This window comes from Gossypium arboreum, chromosome 12 (genome assembly GCF_025698485.1).
Source record: "Gossypium arboreum isolate Shixiya-1 chromosome 12, ASM2569848v2, whole genome shotgun sequence".
Taxonomy (NCBI): Eukaryota; Viridiplantae; Streptophyta; class Magnoliopsida; order Malvales; family Malvaceae; genus Gossypium; species Gossypium arboreum.
Genome location: NC_069081.1, coordinates 101,446,028 through 101,468,646, shown reverse-complemented (window position 1 = coordinate 101,468,646; position 22,619 = coordinate 101,446,028). Strand labels below are relative to the sequence as shown.

Below are 22,619 nucleotides of genomic sequence, written 5' to 3'. Positions count from 1 at the left end.
CAGGAGAGGTGAATGTTCTAATCTTTAAGTACAAAAGGAAGATCCCTATACAAGGAGGGAGTGATAGAGTGTGAATCACTTGTTGTATTGTGGATTAAAGATAGTAGAACTACTAATTATGTTAGGCTTCGCAGATGTAGGGAAACCGAACTACGTAAACAAAATTTAATGTTCTTTATTTGGTTTGCACAATTTTTACAATATCAAATCGTAATGGCTACTACAATCTAATATTTATATTACAATTTTCATTTTAAGCAAATAAGTAAATTAATAATTAAAATAAAATAGGATATAAAAATAGTAAAATGTTGTGTAAGACTTATGACAATAATAAACATAAAAAACGTGACGACTTTGGCATTGTATAGCAAGAATGGATTTCCAATAAAGTAGAGCCAACAGCTGCCTTCTTCTTTCTTTCTTTCTTTCACATCTCCAGATTTCTTTACACAAAACCCCCACGTGTCCAAATGTAAAATGGTTGCATGGCATTTTTCTCTTAGGTTTCCACAACTCTTCCTTTTCTTGTTATTTCTTTACCTAATAATGCCTTCATCTTAACTACTTCTTCCGCCTGACTTAGAATTTTTTTTGATTTTTTCATCTTATATTTGAGATTCGGGATTCTCTCTTAATAATTTTATTTATTAAAATTATAGATTCTTTTTGTTGCATTATAATTAATTTAATTACAAACTAAATTAAATATTAAATAAGTATCTATTAATGCATCCATATACGTTTTTTATTAAGATTATTAGAAAATATCTAATAGATAATTACCATATAAGGATAATGGAAATGTGGCAGATGAAAGCTTGAGTTAATAGTAAGGAAAGGTCCAAGGAGCTTTAAGATTTTATGTTCAATATTCTTTATGTGAGGTATGGGAAATCCAATTAATTCCCGAGTAAAGCTTCAAATATAGGACATATCTTTTCTATTAGATTTTTTTAATATAATATAATATTTAAATCTATTTAACATATTGTGGAGCAAAATGTGTGCCACAATGGTGTATATGAGTTTGTGCGCTTCTCTAAAGTTCAAGAATTTTAGCACCCAATGTACAAGATTTCATTGTTTATCAGGCATTAGGAGACTTTTGATAATCATAAAGATGTACGCCTAAGAGTTTTGTTCTCTTTCAACTTTATTCAATTCCGCATTGAGCCCACTAAAATTTCTTTTCAACCAGTTCATATCTATCTGAGCTCCATAAATCGTGTCTGGAACTTTCCCTAAAAGATTTTTGCATATATCTTTTTAATCGGCTACGACATCTAACCCAGTCACTATCGGCCAATCCACCATTAACCTGAGTTGTAACTACATGTACTCGAGTGTGATAGTACACTCGCCGCATGGAAGATGAAATGTTTGCATCTTGAGTCTCCACCTTTCCACCAACACGCTTACAAGTGTGGCATCCAATTTACACTCCTACTCGTACGTGCCACATGTAAAAATCATGCATCTCTCCAATGTGGTTCAATTAAAGACATTGGAGGAGCAAGTCAATTACAAATATATGTTTCCAAAATCTGATCTTCCGATTATATATATAAAAATACAAAATATCAAATTTCAATATAACAACAAAATATTTAAATTAAATTAGATTAAATATAAAAAAAATTCTTACCATTTGCAATTGATCGACCGAAATGTGCTCGCCATCCAAACAAATTTGAGAGAGATTTAAGAATGTGAGAGAAAGATTAATTGAGATTGATTTAAAAAATGAATGGAATTAAAGGTTTAAATAGAAAATAAAGAATAATAGTTGGATGGGGGTTAAACGGCTATTGAAATAGCCGCTGGGGTGGGGAGTCGTTGGTTATGAAAAAATTTCGGTCTAATCCTGTAATTTTTTAAAAAATCTACTTAAATTCATTTTTTTTTATAAAAAAACTTTTGGATATTTTAAAAAAAAACTTTTCAAAAAGAAAATTTGGGGACGTCCTTAATTGCTAGTGGCGGTCCATCATCTCCAAAGAAGCGAAGGGAAATAAGCAACGTCAGGCAATCCGCAAGCCCAAGCTCTAGGCTACCCGGTCAAAATAAAAATCAATTTCGGCTAAGCACTAACGTCAAAAACTCAAACCCTCAAAGCATCGAATACGTGTATAATTTCCACACCACTTCTTTCCTTTATACTCTTCCCACCAAGAAAAAGATCTCACAATTTCCTCTTTCCTTTTATCTCTTCCTTCCCTCCCCTACTATCCATCTTTAGACGTTATGGTTCCCATCGTGTTGACCCAGATGGCTACCGGTTTGGGTGTATTGGCCGGGGCCGTTTTTGTCAAATCGGTCATGGACCAGAAACCCATGGCCGGACCGTTCCAGAGATGCCCCACTTGCAACGGCACAGGGCGTGTCTCGTGTATTTGTTCCCGCTGGTCGGATGGCGATGTCGGTTGTCGGACTTGCTCGGGGTCGGGTCGCAGGGCTTGTAGCAGTTGCGGCGGATCAGGTACGGGCCGCCCCATTCCGGTCCAACTCATTGTGCGTCAACCAACCAATCGAAGCTTCTAATTATCGAGATTTTGCTGTCCTTGAATCACGACAGTCGTAAGAACACTTAGCTTACTATAAATTGATCTATATATATATATATTTTTAGGAATTTTATTGTGTAATATATATATGAGAGTGGAAGAGAGAGATAGGGGAGGTTAGCATCTTAAAATCTTGTATTGCATTCACTCTATTCAGATTCTTATCAAAGTTCAAACTGAATTTATAGCTTGCTTACCTGTATGGTATTTCTTGATGATTTTAACTACGCTTAAGCTAACTAGTTTTTTAATGCAAAATTATAGTGCTTTTTTTTTCGGAAATTAGAGAATTATTTGTAAAGAAATTCATCCTTGGCAAGAATTCGAATTCCATGAGTTATATAAAATGGGTCTTCCTATCAGCATTTGAATTATTAAAAAATTATAGTTGAAAAGTTCTTTTTCTTTTCTTCTTTATATATTGTGAAGTGAAGTTGACGAATTCAAGTGAAGAATGAAAGATTAAGAAGCAAAAATAATGCACCACATTGTGGGATGTTTGGATATTGGTAGTTGTTTCTAAAATTCATTTGGTGGGGAATATAATAATGCACAAGGATGCCAAACTTGTTGCTCTAGTAATCAAGATTTATAGATATTTACTATTTAAACTATTTGTTTTTTTTTTTTTTAATGGAAGAAGAGCTTAATATAAGATTTGTTGCATGGCAACTTATCAGGGCATGCATGATGGCGCAGACATTGAAATGGCCTAATAGGCTTAAATCTTAATGCTGAAAAGCTGATGCTTTTGTTGACCAAGTATCCACATAATGCAGACTAGCTGAGTGGTCTCAAATATTAGGGAGGGATGCTCATTCACTCCATTTCATCTGATTGAGTTATAAAAACATTAGCAGTTAAGATATAAGTTGTTAAAGAAATAACAGTTGTTTATTATTATTATTAATTTTAAGCAAAGAAAGAGAGGAGACCAAGTCAAGGCAGAGTCCAAGTGCATATAATATGACCGACCTTATTTAATAATGGAAGCTTCATAGTGGACTAGGTTTTTGCGACTAAGTCAGATTGCTACTATAATACATGCATCCTAATTTCTCAATATTCTCAGTCACCTTAAGCCCCCTATCTCCTTTTTCTTTGCATCCCTAATCTACTCTTAGTAATGGCTACGGTTCTTCTAATATATTATGAATTGAGTCAAATTTAGTTGTCGAATAATTAAAATGTTATTTTTTTAATAAATAAATAAATTATAATATAAAAGAATTTTAAGGTTTTTTTTTTTATCAATTGAGTTTTAGTTTAGTCGACATCAGAGGACGTGGATTGAAATACATCTAATCTAACCTTTTATTTAAAAGTGAGAAAAGAATCTAGTTCTACACATTGTATAAAAAAAACACCACCTTTTTATACATCTACGCCACGTCCCTGTATGCATGTATGTACGTAGGTATGAATGAAGGAAAGAAAAGCTGATTTATTTACCAGCATTTGTTGGGCTTTGGAGTTCATAAATGTTTATAAACCTGAATAAATAAAATTCATTGCATCTAATTCCACACAAATATTTGTTCATCACTATAACATCTACAATACAAAAAGAGGCATTACAGTTTCTACTAATACAAACATTCCCCCACAACATTACAAGTCTTCCGCTCTTCTTCCGACGTAAGGAATGGTATGATCATCGTTGTCATCCCAACATTTTAATCGCTCTTAAAGGTTGTCTCTTAATTGTGTCTCACTTGGGAGTGAAAGCCTGACATGGACAACCAACACCAGTTAGTCCAACGCTTAGGAAGACAACAAATTTGATTCAAAGTAAAGGTGTTTATTGACAGCATCTATATATGGCATTAACTCCTAAAGCTTTAACCTCTGAATAAAAAACATAACCAAATAGAACATATTTGAATAATAATTCAACCAAAACCGATTCAAATTGAATAATCTATCCAAACTGAAACTAAACACTACAAATGGAATTGGTTTTTGAGGGGATGAACTTACAGCAAAAATGGTGGCGTGACCAGGATCGGCGAGGTGGTCGAAAAGGTTGTCAATGGGTCCAGTGCCAGTATAGATGTGTTGGAACCAAGCACCCATTACCGCCAACATAGCCAATCGACCATTCTTGATCTCTTTAGTCCTCAACTCCTTGATCTTCTCAGGGGAACCAGTTCCCCAACCTAGAGGGTCGAACCACAGCCCACCAGGGTACCCAACATCGGTGCCCGTGAGCTTGTTGTTAGGGAAGATGGGGTCAGTGTTTACGCACCCAGGCTTGAGAATGTCAGCCCATCTTCTCCCTTCTGCCCACCCGATGAAAATAAGCTCAACGATGAAGAGGGTGGTGGTGTCAGTGAAGTATTCCTCGGTTCCAGCAGAGTACCATGATGGAGTGTTTAAAATGCCAATTTTGGTTAGGAACTCTGGGATGAAAATCCCAGCGGCTCCTAACATTGCCCATCTGCAATGGACGAGCTCTGCCTGTACGTTCCATCTCAAGGTCTCAGGGTCTGATCCTGTTAAAAAAAAAAAAAAATTCAACCCTATATTACACATACACACACACACACATACAGAAAAAAAAAAAAAAAAAAAGAAGATTTAACTTTGTGAGGTACTTGATTCAATTCAATGGATGAAACATGATTATACCAAGGCCTAGAGGATCAAAACCGAAGTCTCCAGGGAGGCTGCCATCGAGCCATGGAGGAGGAGTACTGCCTGGGAACCAAAGAGGTCGGTCGGGGTCAGCCACTGCACACACCGGAACGGTTCGGACTGCTGCTGGTTTTGTGTACTTTTTGACTGATCGAAGTTTCTTCCCTGTAAGGAAAGAAGCCTTTGTTGTCCTCACTACTGATCCACTCCTCTGGGAACTGTAAACATTTCTTACACATCATAACCTGATCGCCTCAACTATTATTTCTAGTTTTTGTTTACACCATTTTAACCAAAGAATTCTATCACATGTAAATAGCTGGAAAATTCCTACCCGATCAGTGTAGCATGATCACTTATAGATGGTTAACTACCAGTTCATCATTTCTAATACACTTACATGTGCAGACATTTAGCATGGTTAACTATGTTACTATTTTTCTTCTGACATTCATGTCGGCAAATATTTAGATATCCCCACACTCACTTTAATTCTGAATAACATAGGTTTATATTGTTCGAAAATAGGTTGATAATAATAAGGGAAAGAGAGCTTGCCTGGGGGATGAGATGGCAACGGCTGTAACGGCAGAAGAAGCACAAACAGTGGCCATTTTGCCTACAATGAGGTGGGGGAATTGAGGGGGTTTTTGTGGCAGACAAGGATATTGAAATCTGTTAAATGTATCCCGGGGGGTTTATCATAATGGATAGGAGAGTGGATGCCCAATTGGCTAGTGCTTTGCCATGTGGCAACCAGAATCTGATATCAAAGCCCCTTTGCCTCCACTTGTTGTGCTTATTGGGAGCAAAAATCTCAAACTTGGTGGTTCACATTGCATGTTTGTGTGGCTCTTACATCTAACAAAAATCCATGCCAATGTACCTTAGGCTGGTTTCATTGTCCTAAACAATAACAAACCCCCATGTTTGATATTAGAATCGTTGGGTACTAGTAATTTGTCATCCAGGGCAATGGCTGTTGAGGCCCAATTTTGGCCCAACTTAAACCAACCCTAACCAAACCCAATTTAGCCCAACAGACTAAAATCTTAAGCCCAGCCCAAACCTAAACAATTTTTAGCAAAAAAGGGAGGAGAAGAACCTTAGCCGCCGCCCCACCTTGGCCCGCCACTACCAGTTGTCTGCCACCAGCACACCCACTTGCCTCCACCACTCTATGCCTGCAAAAGAAGACAAAAAAGGACAGCAAAGAAAAACACCAAAAAATGAAATTATTTGTATTTTTTTTCTTTGGATTTTGGGCTATATAAAAGCCTTATGTTCATTAAAACGGGGGAGGGGGATTTTTTTGGATTCTATCTGATTTTTTTGGCTAAAAATAGAGGTCGAAAGAAATTGTAAAAGGAAGGATCCCCATTCTTGTACCGAGGATTTTTGAAATAAAAAAAAAAAAAAAAGGTTGATTTTCGATCGTATTCTCTTGGTTTTCATTTTGTTCTTTAGTTTCTTTTTTATTTCTTTTTATTTTTGTTTACAAATCTATTAAACGAAAGTAGGCAAAAATAAAAATAAAAAAAAAAGAGAGGAGAAGAGAGTCTTACCGGATCCACCTTGTGGCTCGTCGTGAGTCCTCCTCTCCGTTCGGCATGGTGAGCAGCAGCGATGATGGGTTTGTGAAATCCTAGCTGAAAAGGGGGAATTTTGGGGAGTAAAAGAAAGGAATTTCGGGGTTTTTTCTTAGAAAAGTGGTTTTGAAAGCTTTAAAAAATATGAATGTATAATAAAAGCTATATTAAATTTAAAGTGATGCAATTAAGGAAGTGGGAGCCCGCGTGTTGACCTGCTCAACAGGCTGGAATTGCACATTTCCACCTAAAAGGGGAATTTGCGCAGACAGTCCCTCCCATTTGTACCACCTCTAATTTAATACTATTCCATTTCTTTAATTTTTGCCCTAAACTTTGCGTGCCACTCCAATTTAGTCCCCACTTGAGTGCCTTTTTTGGGGTTGGGAACATTGGCACTTTCAGCCCTTGTGCATTCTGCGCACTCCATTTTAGTCCTTGAGCCTATTTCAACTATTTTATTACTTACACTTTAACCCTTTTATTATTTATTTATTTCAATTTACTTTCTTAATTTTATTTAAGTTATAATTGAGCCCTCTTATTTTTTTATATATACATTTATTCATCAGTTTGTCTATTTACATATTTTATTCTTTTTTATTTTATTATTTCATTCATTTTCCTATTTATATATTGACCAATCACTCATTTTACTATTATATAAGATTTTAAATTTCATTTTAATTTCAGTTTATTTATTCATTTATTTATTATTATCCCGTATTTTTGCTTTAAAATTTGTTTATTTTTTATTTATTTTTTTCTTGTTGTACCATCATCATCACGTACATCTATATTGTTTATTTACTTACTATTTTTCATGTATACATTTCATCTATATTGTTGCTCCATTCATTTTTTTTTCCATGATACTTACCTATTTTCATCATATACATTCCATGTTATTTCATCTTCTAGTCAATCTTATTTAATTTGTTAATTTTATGATTTGACCAATAATATTATTTTCATCGTACTACTATTGCTATCATCATATTATTAAACTAACTAATCTTATATTGATTTTGTTACGTTATATATATATATATATATATATATATATATATTGTATTTATTTACATTATTATTATTATTATTTTTTATTACCATTAATTATCATTACTACTACTATTATTTTGTTAGCATATTATTCCTTTTTACCGCATTATTATTTCCTATTCTTTATATATTATTATTGTTATCAACATATGTTATTATTAAGGTACTAGTATTTTCCATTATTATTATTAATATCACTACTATCATTATTATTATTATTATATTACGATACCTTTTATTATTATTACTATTATTATTATTATTATTATTATTATTATTATTATTATTATTATTATTATTATTATTATATTTCCTTTTATTTATTATATGTTATTATTTTTACATTAACTAATTTAATATATATGTATTTTAGCACATTTATTTTATTTATTTATCATTTACTCTCATTATTATTATTTCATCATCTATTTTATTTATAGTTTTTCTTAAAATAATTTCAAACATTTAGCTTGTTTATTATTTCTCTTTCTTATTATTCATTTGACGATTTATTTTATCTTCGTTTTATCGTTATCATTCCTATTTGTGTTTATGTTTATCCTGTTATGGTTGTCAATCTTTATTTGTTATGCATTCTTTATTATTTCGTTTCATTACGAATTTAGGTTTTATCCAACCCGATAGTAATTCTTTCACAAAAGTAAATATTCCGTATTTGGTAATCCGAGACAATCGTACCCTAACTCTTTGGGTTTCGATTTTTCTCATTTAACCTACATAACGGGATATTCTTTTGAATCATATCTGAGTCTTAAAAATACTTATTCGCGAAGGTGCGAAGTGTTGTGCCCTAACTTATTGGGTATCATACTTAGTCATCTCGAAATAAGAATTTGTTTTAAAATAAAAGCGATATTCGGTGTTTGAGAATTTGAGAAAGCGTGCCTAACTTACTGGGTTTCGATTTCCCTCGTTCACACTAACTAACCGAACATTTTTAAAAAAAGGTTAAAATACATTAATAAAAGGCAAGCTCAGTCTCAAAGTTCGAGATATCGTGTCCTAACTTACTGGACATGGTATTTCATTATTGCGAGACGGGAAGATCTTTAACCTTTTTACAAAGAGAGGGATCGTATTTCAAAGTATTTTAAGTTTTCAAATTTTCGACATTGAGACACTAATTAATCAACTAGGTACCAATTTTGGGCGTATCGAGGGTGCTAACCCTTCCTCGTGCGTAACCGACTCCCGAACTCATTTTCTGATTTTCGTAGACCAAAAAAAATTATCGTTTTAGTAAATCTTAAATTTTATTAAAATGATTAATCAAGGGTGATCCGATCACACCTCATCAAAAAAGGATTGGTGGCAACTCCAGTTTTTTTTTTTGTTTTCATTTTCAAAATCCAAGTCGATTCCCATTTTTTTCAAAAAAAATGGTTATGACAGCGGCTTTTCCTTAAACCAAGGTGGGATGTCAGAAAACTTTACAATTGTTTAAATCTTTGAATGGAGAACTTTACAAGTGTTTAGTTTTATTTAATTGAAATTCAATTAATCAAACTCTACCTTCTAGATCGATATGAACGGTAATATGAAGCAAGTCAAACAAAGGGCATGTACACTCTTCATTTGTGTCCTTTTTTTTTGTTATTATTATTTAAATGACAAAATGCTGTCAGAATCCATGTATTGATAGGGTTTGGTTTTAAAAGTAACCTGTCCTGCTTATGATCTCTATATAATAGGTTGTGACCCAACTTTTAGAACCCAAACAGTCCATACTCTAATCCTTAAAGCACAAGCTAGAGTGCAGTTGGGCTAGGTAGGCCGCCTTGCTTTTCTCAGTCAATGGACTTACTTTTCAGCCTTTTTTCAGGCCTCACAATCTCCATTTAAAATTACCCTCAACCATTGATCAAAAACGAAAAATCAACCCAGTTGACAACCAAAAATCTGGTTAGCTAAATCCTTTACGTTTCATTATTATCCATATCACCTATTTCTATGGTAAAGAAAAAGATGTAATGATCCTTAATTGTTTGGTAAGAAAAGAAAGTTAAAAAAAAATAAAAATCAGCATGCCAGTAAGGCACAGATTGGATCTTATCTGCACGTCTTTGGGCAAAATCATAACCCCCCAATTGGTGTAGTTTGAAATATAGATAAAGTTAAGGCCCACAGCCACATATTCTATGTGTCTCCATCAATCAACTTGCTTGTTGCCTTCTATACCCCCTAAAACACTATTCCTTTTTCTTCCCTGGAAAATCTCTTTGAAAATCTTGTGCAATCTCCCAAAAGTACAAATCCCATCAATTTTATACCATCTCAACTTTAAGGGTCACCAAATTCCAAATTTCAGGTCACATTATAATTCATTGGTGAATCCAAATTAATTTAGATAATCATCTTTAAAAAATATCTATTCAATTTAAAATTTAAATTTCAATATCTACAATGACTTGAAATAATGAAATGATGTCGAAATCTATATGTAATCAACATAATCATCGACAATCTGCAACCCCACAAGGTTAACCGACCAGGAATTAGAAGTTTGGTAGACTTACCAGCATCTAAGTGGCCACACTTTTCCCATCTGCATGACGAACAGTTAGGGGGGTTCCTTTTATTCACATGGGGATGGCTGACCCCAAGAGTATGTGAATGTGTTATAGCTCTTTTTAAGGAAGCAAACGTGATTATTCAGCATTCAAATAACTCCAAAATGTAATTAGTAATTGTTTGAGGTCTACCAACAATATCAAAGCATGTTTGATTGGAACAGGAAATCCCTTCACTAAGGGAACACGGCTTTCATGCCCTTCTTTTTAGGCGGCCATGTGCTGTCTATTACTACTACTAATTATAAACTCTAATATTCAATTTGGATTTCGTTTCAATTTTATTTTAGTTTGAATTTATATTATTTAATTATATTTAGTTAATTTTTTTTAATTCAGATAAGTTGTGATATTCAATTTGATTATTAAAAACTACAAGAATATACATTAATTATGACTTTTTTTTATAAAAAAAAAATTTTGAATCATTATTATCCATAAATTACTGATGGCACAATATTTGGTCTCAATCCTTACATCCTTAAGCATCATTGAGAAGTGTGGGAGAAAGAAACAAGAGATATTGTTAAAAGATAGTACATAATAGCACATTTGATTGTTAGAATGGACTTTGCCAAACTCTCGAGAAAGTGGGATTATTGTTGTGTCGGATACCTTGGCCCCAAAAATGATAATGTTTCTTCATCAGCCTGTGTTTTGTAGCATTCATATTTTCACATGCTAGCTAGCAGTAGCAGACCATTTTTACAGAAAAAGACGTAGAAATGATTAATATTATTTTCAATCGAAAGCCATTAGTGACCAATTATGCAGCTTGATGAGTGTTTGCAAGAACCACCATGGGATCTTTTGCCACACTTAGACAACAACATGCAACCTCCCCTAACTGCACGTTGTGGTGGGCATCGCGGTCGCCTACTAACCATATTTCAACCCTAACTTTTATACATCACCCTCAAATTTCTCTAACATTCAACTTAAAATTAGTTGATAATTGTTATAGAAATCCAACTTAAATATATCACCATAGACAATCAATGATGTAACCTATGCGATATAATTACAATTAAGTGAAAGTAGAAAATTTTATTGCGTAATAAACTTGAATGACTATATTAAGATAGAATCATATGTGATAACAACAAAATAAAAGGCATAATGTCAATTTTAGACATTAATATTTATATTTTGTTAATTTAATTTTTTAGATAAATTTAATGATTAATCTTTTAAAAGAGTTAATTTTTTAAATAAAAATTTTGACTAAAACATTATTATTTTTAAAGCGATGTTGGCATAGCAACTGTATGATAGTCTACGTGTAATTCATGTTGACATGACACTGTTTGTTTTATATGACATATCAACAATTAATTTAAAATTAAAAAATTAAAAAATATATAAAAGTTCAGAAAAATAGCATGAGATACATGTGGTATGCCATGCGAGCTACCATGTTTAAAAATATAACGTTTTAGTCAGTATTTTCAATAAAAAAATAATTCAAATCTTTTTGAAAGATACTTTTCTATTTTTTTTCTCCAAGTCGTTTGCTTCTTATCCTTAGTTTTGCCCAGCGGTGGTGCCAACCCGGCTAGCTATCGCCTGCTTTTTTCTTCCTCAACCAACCCTTTATTTCTTTCTTCTTCTCATTCACTCCACATGTTTTCTCTCTTTTCAGTTTGCAGATTTATTTTGTAGGTACTTTGTTGTCTTCACAAGTTGTGATGGACAGATGATGATGCCTATCGTTTGCTAAAACTCCACCGGCCATCAGTAATTTTTCTTGGAAAGTGGATGGCTCTTCTTCAGGTTCTTAATATGTTTCTATTTTGAGAGTATTTCAAAATAATAAATGATTTCATAAGTCGATTTGGACCCATGTTGTCTTGAGGTTTATATGTTTTTTTGTTTGTTTTTTTCATTGTTTAATAAGTTTTCAGTTTTAGAAGTTTTTGTTTGCTTTTGTAGCATTTTTTTTCTTACTTATGCATGTAGCCTTAATTTTACTAGTGATTTTAGGGATGATTTTGTTGTCGTCCTCTCTAGTTTGGTGAATACTCGATTTTTTTGTTGATTTTTGCTCACTACTTTGGACCATCCAAGGTTGATTTTCATATTGTATTAAGAGCTTGCAATCACTCCAGATATGTTGTCTTAAGTTGTGGCAAAGCCAATTGTCAATGTGTCATAATGCTCTATTAATGCTGAGGTAAAGCCTTTATTGTATTGATAGAGTTTGTTCTTCACCATCTAACGAGAGTTTGTTATTTTTCCCCTGTATGGTTCCATTAAAAAAAACCCTTCTTTTTGAAAGATTGAATACCTAATGTGACTGTTTCTAAAAAGTTGAAAGTCACATTTAACTAAAAAATGATCAAATTAACAAAAAAAAAAAACTACAAAGGCATTATACCAAAATAAATTTGGACCTTAAAAATTAAAGATTAAACTTATACATATAAGATTTACACTATTCTAGTGTAACTATATTGCAATATTTAGGAACATGAGTTGATTGACAAAATAAATTGTGTAGGAATTATTTGAGATTTAGTATGATAATTACGTATATTTCAAATCTAGATAGAAAAAAAAATTATGTTGACTACTAATATTGCATTCAATTAAATTAATAAATAATCATATATACATGTTTATCCTATTTTTAAAACTGAAAAGAATTAGTGAGATAAAAGTAATGTTACTTGCATCAATTTAGAAATGATTACCGCTGAAACTCGACAACGTTAGCAAAGAAAAATGGAATTTACATGTATCCAAAGCTTTTACTTGTGGGTTAAGCAGGCAACTGCTTTGTTTTATTAAAAACTTAAAAAGCCAACAAATAATGGATATTAAGACCCAACTGGGGTTTGCCAATTTTGTCAAGTTTTATACATTATACCTTCCTATCATTCAATCATACTCATATTTTATTATCTTATCCTTATCCTCTCTAACTTTAATTAGCTACCTTATTTTAGCTAGGATCAAGTTACCTCTTTTTACTAATTTTCTCAAGATATTGATGCAATGTTTAGATTTCCTTCCTGTTATTTCCATGTACTGTACATATATTCGGTTTTTCTTTTTTCTTTTTTTCTTCACCATAATCCTTTCATTTAATATGTATATTCACTTCAACATCATAATTATTACGCTTAATGATTTGTTTGACCCCTAACTTTATAAAAAATTATTTAACATTTCATTTAATTTTTTCTTTTTTTTAGCTTTTAAATTTGTTTTCTTTTTATCAAAGTTAATATATATTTTTTTAATTTTCTTGATATGGCATACATGTGGATGACACACTTGCATTTAATTAATTTTTAAATTTTAAAACTTCAAAAAACATTTTAAAAATTAAAATCATTAAAATTATTTTAAAATTTTTTATATCTTTTAAATTTTAAAATTCAATTAAATGTTGACATTTACTCATCCACATGGCAATTAACATGTATGCAACATCAATAAAGTTAACAAACATTAATTTTTTCTTTCTATTTAGGGGTGATTTGACAAAAATACAAATTCAATAATTAAAAGAGATGAAAACTTAAACGGAAAGCTAAAATGAATTTTTTTTTTATAAAATTGAAAGGCCAAAAAAAATTGTCGAAACCATTCTTTTGAAAACGGGGATCGACTTTGTTTGAAAGTGAAAATTAAAACGGGAGTCGCCACCAATCTTTTATCAGGTGTGATTGGATCACCTTTGTTTTAATAAATCAATTTTAGTTTACTAAAACAGGGCCTTTGGTCTACGAAACTTGAGAGAATGAGTTCGGGAGTCGGTTACGTGCGAGGAAGGATTAGCACCCTCGACACGCCCAAAAAATTGGTACCGAATTGATTAGTTATTGTCTTAATGTCGAAAATTAAAAAATCGGGAAGGGACTTGAAATACGATCTTTTCTATTAATACTGATTTTAAAATTCTTGAATTAGCTTAAATCGATTTGTTTAAAGATTTCCTTATCTCGAGATGTCGGAGTATCACATCCCGTAAGTTAGGACACAATACCATGAATTCTCGAGCACAAGGTCGTCTTTTAATTTAAATTGAAATCCGTGTATTTCAAAACTCAAAAGGATATTTAGCTATTTAAAACCAACGAGAACCGAAACCCGTAAGTTAGGGCACAATTCTTCAATGTTCCAAAATGCAAAACATTGCCTTATTTATTGAAATTAATTAAAACATGAGAAAAATATTCCTAAAGTGAGAAATTAAAAATAGATAAACGACGTAAAAATGATATCATTAATGAAAAATATTAACATGAAATACTAGAATATTAGAATAACAATAACAATGATATTTACAAAAAAAAAGAAAATAAAAACAAATCATGTACTAATAATAAAATAGGAAAAATGATATATTTGGTAATAATAATATAGAATAATAATATGTACATAAAATACATATATATATATATGTGCATATAATAAAAGTATGTAATAATAATAATAATATCTACAATAAAAGAAAATATTAGGAAATGTACATAAAAATATATACATAAAAAATTTACAACAATAATATAAAATAATGATATGTACAAATATATATATATATATATATATGTACATAAAATATACACTAATGTAATAATAATTATAATAATACTAGCAATAGAAATAATTAGTAATAATAATATATACACAATATGGTATTTTAAAATATATATATATATATATTTATATATAATAATATTTAAGAATATATACATAAGATGATATAAAATACATACATGGAATAGTATAAGAAATATATAACTAATTGCATTAAAAAATATATACATAATATATATAAAATACATATAATATATATATATACGTATTAGAAATGATAAAATTATTAACACACTACATAAGTAAATAAAATATAATAATAATACTAAAATAATTAATTTAAATAGTAAAATAGCTAAAAAATGATTAAATTGAACTAAAAACAAAATATTTGGGGCAAAATTGAAATAAAAATAAAAGGAAAGGACTATATTGAACACGCGTGGAAACAGTGGGGGGCCAAAACAGAAAATATTCCTTCCCTCAAAACATAACATAGCAAGAGGGACTAAATCGCAAAGCGCTACATAATTTAAGGCCAATGTTTTGACAAAAAAAGAAAAAAATCATTTTGAAGAGAGAAAGAAAAAAAAGGAAGGGAGAAAGAAGAGAGAAGGGAGGGGGGAAAAGGAAATCCGGCCAAGGGGGGCCGATCACCGGCCGATCGTCACGCCTCCGTCGTTGTGGCAACCACCGCCAGTGATGGTAGGAAAAAATAAATTTTTTTAACAATATATGTATATATAAAGAAAGAAAAAAACAACACAAAAAGAAAGAAAAAGATTCGAAAGAAGAGGAAAAAGAAAAATATGCAACATTTTTATTGATGTTTCTTTTGTGTTCAAAATTTGAAGGATTTTTGTATTTGTCTCCTTTTCAATCTTTGTAAACCCCCTTTTTACATGATTTTGAATGGCTTTTATAGCCATCTTTTACATGATTTTCTATTATTTCTTTTTCTATTTTGTAGGTGGTGGTGGTAGACAATGGATATCAAAATGGGAGGAAAAATGGGGCAAGTGGGAAAGTGACTAGGTGGCTAGGGTTTCTTAGTTTTTTTTTTTTTGGGTTAGGTTTTCTTTTTTTTCTTTTTTTTTTTTGGTTAGGTTTTTTAGGGGCTTAATGGGCTTTTGAATTGGGTTTAATATTTGGGGTTTTGTAATGGGTTTGGGTAGATGTAAATGGGTCATGGGTTAAGGGTTTTAGTGGGTTTAGAGGTTTGGTTGGGTTTTGATGAAATCGGGCCGGGCAATTTGGGCTTCTACATTGCCCTCTTTGCTCATTGTCGTGCAACAGAATAGAGCAAAACTTTCAAGGAAGACCAAATTTGCCGGTCTTGCTAGGTCTTGACTTGCTTTAGAACTCTTCTTGTTTAGTTAGTCCCTTTTCAGTCCACCGCATCTTGTAGCTTTGGTTCACTCCACTGCATCTTATGATATACGCCTTGTAGCTTCAATCTATTCCAATGTAACTTCAAGGATATGAAATTTATGGCTTCGATCTACTTCACTGTAAATTCAGAAAGGTGAGATCTACAACTTTAATATTCTCTTCTATCGCTTCAGTGAGATAAGGTTTGTGGTCTTTTCTTCTGCGACTTCAGAAAGGCAAGATCTGATGCCCTCGATCAACTCTACTGCAACTTTAAGGAGACAGAATCTGACGTCTTCAATCAGCTTCAATTTTTATTCTCTACTCGGCATGTGATCCTTTCGCAATATGAGTTGATTTTTGAAACTTATCTTGAAAAGCAGATTTTGAAAATACCTCGACATGTGACTCGAGGCTCAACTCACCTCTCGCAGAAATTAAAAAGCTCAACTCACCTTTCGCAATATAAATTGAAAAAAATACCACAGTGTGTGATCTGAAGCTCAACTCACCTCTCGCAATATGAGTTGATTTTTTTTTTGAAAGACAGAAATTGAAAATACCTCAGCATGTGAACCGAGGCTCAACTCACCTCTCGCAATATAAGTTGATTTTTTTTTTTGAAAATAGAAATTGAAAATACCTCAACGTGTCTTGAGGCTCAACTCATTTCTCGCAATATGAGTTGAATTTTGAAAACAGAAATTGAAATTACCTCAGCGTGTCCCGAGGCTCAACTCACCTATCGCAATATGAGTTGATTTTTTTGAAAGACAAAAATTGAAAATACCTCAGCATGTCTTGAGGCTCAACTCATTTCTCGCAATATGAGTTGATTTTTTTTTTTGACAACAGAAATTGAAATTACCTCAGCATGTCCTGAGGCTCCACTCACCTCTCGCAATATGAATTGATTTTTTTGAAAGGCAGAAATTGAAAAACGGAAATTGAAAATACTTCGGCGTGTGACCTAAGGCTCAACTCGTCTCTTGCAATACGAGTTGATTTTTTTGTCAACAGAAATTGAAATTACCTTAGCGTGTCTTGAGGCTCAACTCACCTCTCGCAATATGAGTTAGATTTTTTTAAAAAATACCTCAGCGCGTCTTGAGGCTCAACTCACCTCTCGCAATATGAGTTGAACATACAGAAAATTGACAATACCTCAGCGTGTCCCGAGGCTCAACTCACCTCTCGCAATATGAATTGAATTTTGAAATAAAACATCAGAATACCAGAACATGTCATCTGGTGGAACTCATGTGTCTTTTCAGCTATCATCACATCTTCTTGCTCTACTGGAGTACCTGTATATGTCATGCATGATGTTATCATGATATGCACATGTTTTTCGTAAATGATTTTATGCCTACATGATTATGCTATGTGTCTTAGGCATGTTTGTCGTATGCCCTTTTTCATCAAAATTTTCGTGATGATCTGTATTCATTACTTCGGCTCCTGACTTTCTCTTTAGGCCCTGTACCCGTCCTCAAGTTTCACGAGTAATCAATGTTTCTCAAATATCACTCTTTTGCCCTTGGTTGAGCTTTGTCCTTGCGTTGAGGCTCTTGTACTTATCAAATTCTTACCCGGGTAATGCTTAACATTTTTTTTGTTTAGAGTATGTCATTTCACTATTTATCATGTAAATGAATCACATAATGAGATGCGTGAAAATGGTCAGGTAAGGACAAAAGGATACCTCACATTTATTCATTTCAAATGTAGCAAACAAAGAAAGTTAACCAATGATAGTAAAAGAGTGTCATAAAGAGAAAAGGGATTGCATTCAACGAATACAAATGCTCTAGATATTCAATGCATGAACTCTTCCACGTTCCTCAATCAAGAATCTTTTCGAGCATGGCTTCTTGCGTAAAAGATTTCGAGCTTTCAGAAATGCTTCAAATACGATAGTCTCACTATTTGACCCACCGTTCAAAACACCTTGTTCTTTAAGCCCGGGTTTGCTTCATTAGAATGCCCTTTCGGGTTTTCATCCTAATCTTTTGTGTTTAATCAAGACGCCCTTTTCGGGTTTTCACCTTGATCACCCTTTTTTCTTTCTTTTTTTTTATATGCCCTTTTTGGGTTTTCATCTTGGTTTCCTTTTTCAAGCATAATATTTCTTTACAGCATCTGAATTCACTGGACTCGGTAACTCTTTCCCATCCATCTCGGTGAAGATCAAAGCTCCACCCAAAAATGCCTTCTTTACGACGCATGGACCTTCCCAATTTGGCGCCCATTTTCCTCGAAAATCTTTTTGTATTGGGAGAATCTTCCTCAGCACGAATTCTCCTTTGCAGAATTCTCTTGGTCGTACCTTCTTGTCATGAGCTGCGATCATTCTCTTCTGGTACATCTGTCCATGGCAGACTGCCTGCAGACGTTTTTCTTCAATAAGGTTTAACTGGTCATATCGAGCTCGAACCTATTCTGTTTCTTCTAGTTTTGATTCCATTAAGACTCGTAGAGAAGGGATCTCAACTTCGATGGGTAGCACAGCTTCCATTCCATAGACCAGAGAGAAAGGAGTTGCTCCCGTAGATGTCCGCACAGATGTACGATATGCATACAAAGCAAATGGTAGCTTCTCGTGCCAGTCTTTATATGTCTCGGTCATTTTCCTAATAATCTTTTTAATATTCTTATTGGCTGCTTCAACAGCTCCGTTCATCTTTGGGCGAGAGGGTGAGGAGTTATGATGTTTTATTTGGAATTGCTCACACACCTCTTTCATCATCTTGTTATTCAAATTCAGGGCGTTATCTGAGATGATTCTTTCAGGCAAACCATATCGACAAATAATTTTCTTTTTCAAAAACCTGCAAACTGCGGTCTTCGTCACATTGGCAAATGATGTAGCTTCTATCCATTTTGTGAAGTAATCAATAACCACAAAAATGAATCGGTGTCCATTAGAAGCTTTTGGGGAAATTGGCCATATAACATCCATGCCCCACATAGAAAAAGGCCACGGAGAAGTCATGACGTGAAGAGGCAAAGGGGCTACATGAATTTTATCACCATAAATTTGACATTTGTGGCATTTTCGTGCGAAATTAATACAGTCCCTTTCCATTGTTAGCCAGTAATATCCGAGTCTCATAATCTTCCTGGCCATAGTGAAACCATTGGCATGTGTCCCGTAAATTCCCTCATGGACGTCTTCAAGTATTTTTCTAGCCTCAACAGCATCTACGCATCTCAAGAGCACCTGATCCTTCCTCTTTTGGACAGGATGTCCCCATCAAGAACAAATCCCGCTGCCATTCTTCTGATTGTTCTTTTGTCGTTCTCGTTTGCTTGTTCAGGATACTTTTGATTCTTGATATATTCTAAGATATCATGGAACCATGGCCGTCCGTCTGGCTCCTTTTCAATGCTGAAACAATAGGCAGGGACTTCATATATGCTCATTTGAAGAGGCATTATTTCAGTTTCTCTGCTCGCTTTGAACATTGAAGCCAACGTGGCCAGGGCATCAGCTAACTGGTTTTCTTCTCGTGGGAAGTAATTAAAAGTTATTTCTTCGAATTCTTTAATCAATTCTACCACTAGGTCACTGTATTTAACCAGTTTCGAGTCTCTCACTTCTCAATCTCCACGGATTTGGTAAATCACCAAGGCTGAGTCTCCGTATACCTCTAAAGTTTTGACGTTTCGTTCAATAGCTGCACGAAGTCCCATGATACATGCTTCATATTCTGCTATGTTATTAGTACAGAAGAAGTTCAACCTGGCAGTGAGTGGGTAATGGTTCCCTTTTGGTGATACTAATACTGCTCCAACCCCGTGCCCTAATGCGTTTGATGCACCATCAAAGCTCATCTTCCATGACTTATCTTTTGGTGACTCGCATTCTTTTTCTGTAATGCACATCAAATCTTCATCCGGGAATTCAAATCTCAATGGCTCATATTCATCCATTGTTCGGGTCACCAAAAAGTCAGCTATTGCGCTTCCTTTTATTGACTTTTGACTCACATAGACGATGTCGTACTCTGATAGTAAGATCTGCCATCGTGCCATTCTTCCTGAGAGTGCAGGTGATTCCATCATGTACTTTATTGGATTTAGCTTTGAAATTAACCATGTCGTATGATACAACATGTATTGCCTGAGTCTCCGAGCTACCCAAACCAGAGCGCAACAATATTTTTCAATGGATGAATACTTTGCCTCATATTCAGTGAACTTTTTACTAAGGTAGTAGATAGCCTTTTCTTTCTTTCCTGACTCGTCATGTTGCCCCAGTACGCAACCCATTGAATTTTCGAACACTGTCAAATACAAAATTAATGGTCTTCCCGGAGTTGGCGGTACTAGTACTGGAGGACTAGACAAATACTGTTTTATCTTGTTAAAAGCCACTTGGCACTTCTCGTTCCATTCTCCGGGATTATGTTTTCGAAGAAGTCGAAAGAATGGGTCGCATTGGTCGGTAAGTTGAGCGATAAATCGGGCGATGTAGTTTAATCTCCCTAAAAATCCTCTGACTTCTTTTTGCATGCGCGGAGGTGGTAACTCTTGAATGGCTTTTATTTTATCTGGATCAACTTCAATACCTCTCTCGCTGACAATGAAACCAAGCAATTTTCCTGAGGTAGCCCCAAACGTACATTTGGCCGGATTGAGCTTTAGCTGAAACTTTCTCAGTCTATCAAACAACTTTTTTAGGTTCACTACATACTCTTCTTCCCCTCGGGATTTAGCAATCATATCGTCGACATAGACCTCTATTTCTTTATGCATCATATCATGGAATAACGTCACCATAGCCCTCTGATATGTTGCCCCTGCATTCTTTAACCCAAAAGGCATCACCTTGTAGCAGAATGTTCCCCACATCATTATGAAGGTAGTTTTCTCCATATCTTCCGGGGCCATTTTGATCTGATTGTATCCCGAGAATCCATCCATGAAAGAAAACAATGAATGTTTTACCGTGTTATCCACCAACGTATCAATGTGTGGTAAGGGAAAATTATCTTTAGGACTTTCTCGATTCTGGTCACGATAATCCACGCACATTCGTACTTTGCCGTCTTTCTTTGGTACCGGGACTATGTTAGCCACCCATTCTGGATATTTGGAGGCTTGTAGGAAGCCAGCATCAAATTGCTTCTTGACTTCCTCTTTTATCTTCAAAAACATCTCAGGCCTCATCCGTCTTAGCTTTTGTTGAATAAGCTTGCATTCTGGCTTTAATGGGAGCTTATGGACCGCTACATCTTCATCCAATCCTGGCATGTCCTAATATGACCATGCGAATACATCTTTGTATTCGCGGAGCAAAGCAATCAAATTATGCCTGGTGCCCCTTGAAATAGAAGTCCCAATCTTCACTTCTTGCCTTATTTCTTCAGTTCTCAGATTTATTGTTTCAACAGATTCTTGATGAGGCAAAATCTGTTTATCCTCTTGTTCCACCATTCTTAGTAAATCAGGAGACGAGACATAGTCTTCAGCGTTTTCTTCGGCTTCGAATTCTCCTAAACAAACAGCCTTCTCAAAATCGATTTCAGGACTCGTAACGGGTTTGTTCATCTTTGTTGACATCCGAGCACCGAAAGTTGAGTGGAAAAGGAACTATAGAGGGCATCCAAGTATTGAAACCAACAAACGAAATGTTATGGCATGGGATGAGGCAAATGTAAGCATTGGCTATGAAATGAGAAAATGATTATGAAATTAGTGATAATGTGAAAGATTATGACGAAATGCATCTTCATTGATATTCATTTGAATGATAAAGAGCGAATCTGAGCTCTTACAAAAGAATTCTATTATATCTAAGGACATAACGAGAATGTTAACGTTTGAGCATTACTCAAGACTTATAAACTACAAAAGATCCTCGGCGGTCAATTGTTCAACTTGAAACCCGGGGACAAGGCGTATCCTTGAGACGTCTTTACTTGCATTAGCTTCTTTGTCAATGACATTTATATCGACATTTCAAGACCCTTTCAATTAATAACAGCGTGCTTTGTATATTATCCTGTCTGGGGTATATCATTCCTGCAGATGTAAATGTTTTTGACAAAGGAGGGTTCGTTATGGGCTCCCATTCTATTTCTCGGCCCAAAGTTCTCGCAATCCTTCTCTCCTGATCCTTCTTCCACTGTTTTTTTCTTTGAAGCATGTCCGGCTGGAACCCTAAATCGTATCGGGCCTTGTGGTGCACTGGCTTTAGGGCCCTGACTATTCCTTGCAGGTACCTTCCCAAACCTTTCCTTGCTTGG

General features: G+C 34.0%; 2 protein-coding genes and 1 pseudogene across 2 annotated transcripts; 1 reads left to right on the top strand and 2 right to left on the bottom strand.

Annotated features, from left to right (window-relative positions):
* Window positions 1–2,044: 2,044 nt before the first annotated feature.
* LOC108478534 (uncharacterized) lies at window positions 2,045–4,296 on the top strand. The gene has a single exon (XM_053022772.1). The coding sequence runs from the start codon at window positions 2,248–2,250 to the stop codon at window positions 2,542–2,544; it is 297 nt and encodes a 98-aa protein (XP_052878732.1). The 5' UTR covers window positions 2,045–2,247; the 3' UTR covers window positions 2,545–4,296.
* On the bottom strand, window positions 4,042–6,920 carry LOC108476960 (chlorophyll a-b binding protein 7, chloroplastic-like). Its single transcript, XM_017779347.2, has 5 exons — window positions 6,310–6,920; window positions 5,763–6,110; window positions 5,199–5,422; window positions 4,548–5,062; window positions 4,042–4,296 (listed from the first exon to the last, which is right to left on the bottom strand). The coding sequence occupies exons 2-5, from the start codon at window positions 5,816–5,818 to the stop codon at window positions 4,279–4,281; spliced, it is 813 nt and encodes a 270-aa protein (XP_017634836.1). The 5' UTR covers window positions 5,819–6,110; window positions 6,310–6,920; the 3' UTR covers window positions 4,042–4,278.
* An 11,561-nt stretch (window positions 6,921–18,481) lies between these two features.
* LOC128285352 (uncharacterized) lies at window positions 18,482–21,813 on the bottom strand (annotated as a pseudogene).
* Window positions 21,814–22,619: the final 806 nt, after the last annotated feature.

Bases quoted from the DNA above. Each gene is read 5' to 3' on its own strand.
- LOC108478534 (XM_053022772.1), top strand. From the start codon at position 2,248: ATGGTTCCCATCGTGTTGACCCAGATGGCTACCGGTTTGGGTGTATTG.
- LOC108476960 (XM_017779347.2), bottom strand. From the start codon at position 5,818: ATGGCCACTGTTTGTGCTTCTTCTGCCGTTACAGCCGTTGCCATCTCA. The intron at 5,423-5,762 runs GCAAGCTCTCTT...AAATGTTTACAG, and splicing joins GTTGCCATCTCATCCCCCAG to TTCCCAGAGGAGTGGATCAG. The intron at 5,063-5,198 runs GTATAATCATGT...TTTTTTTAACAG, and splicing joins TTTTGATCCTCTAGGCCTTG to GATCAGACCCTGAGACCTTG.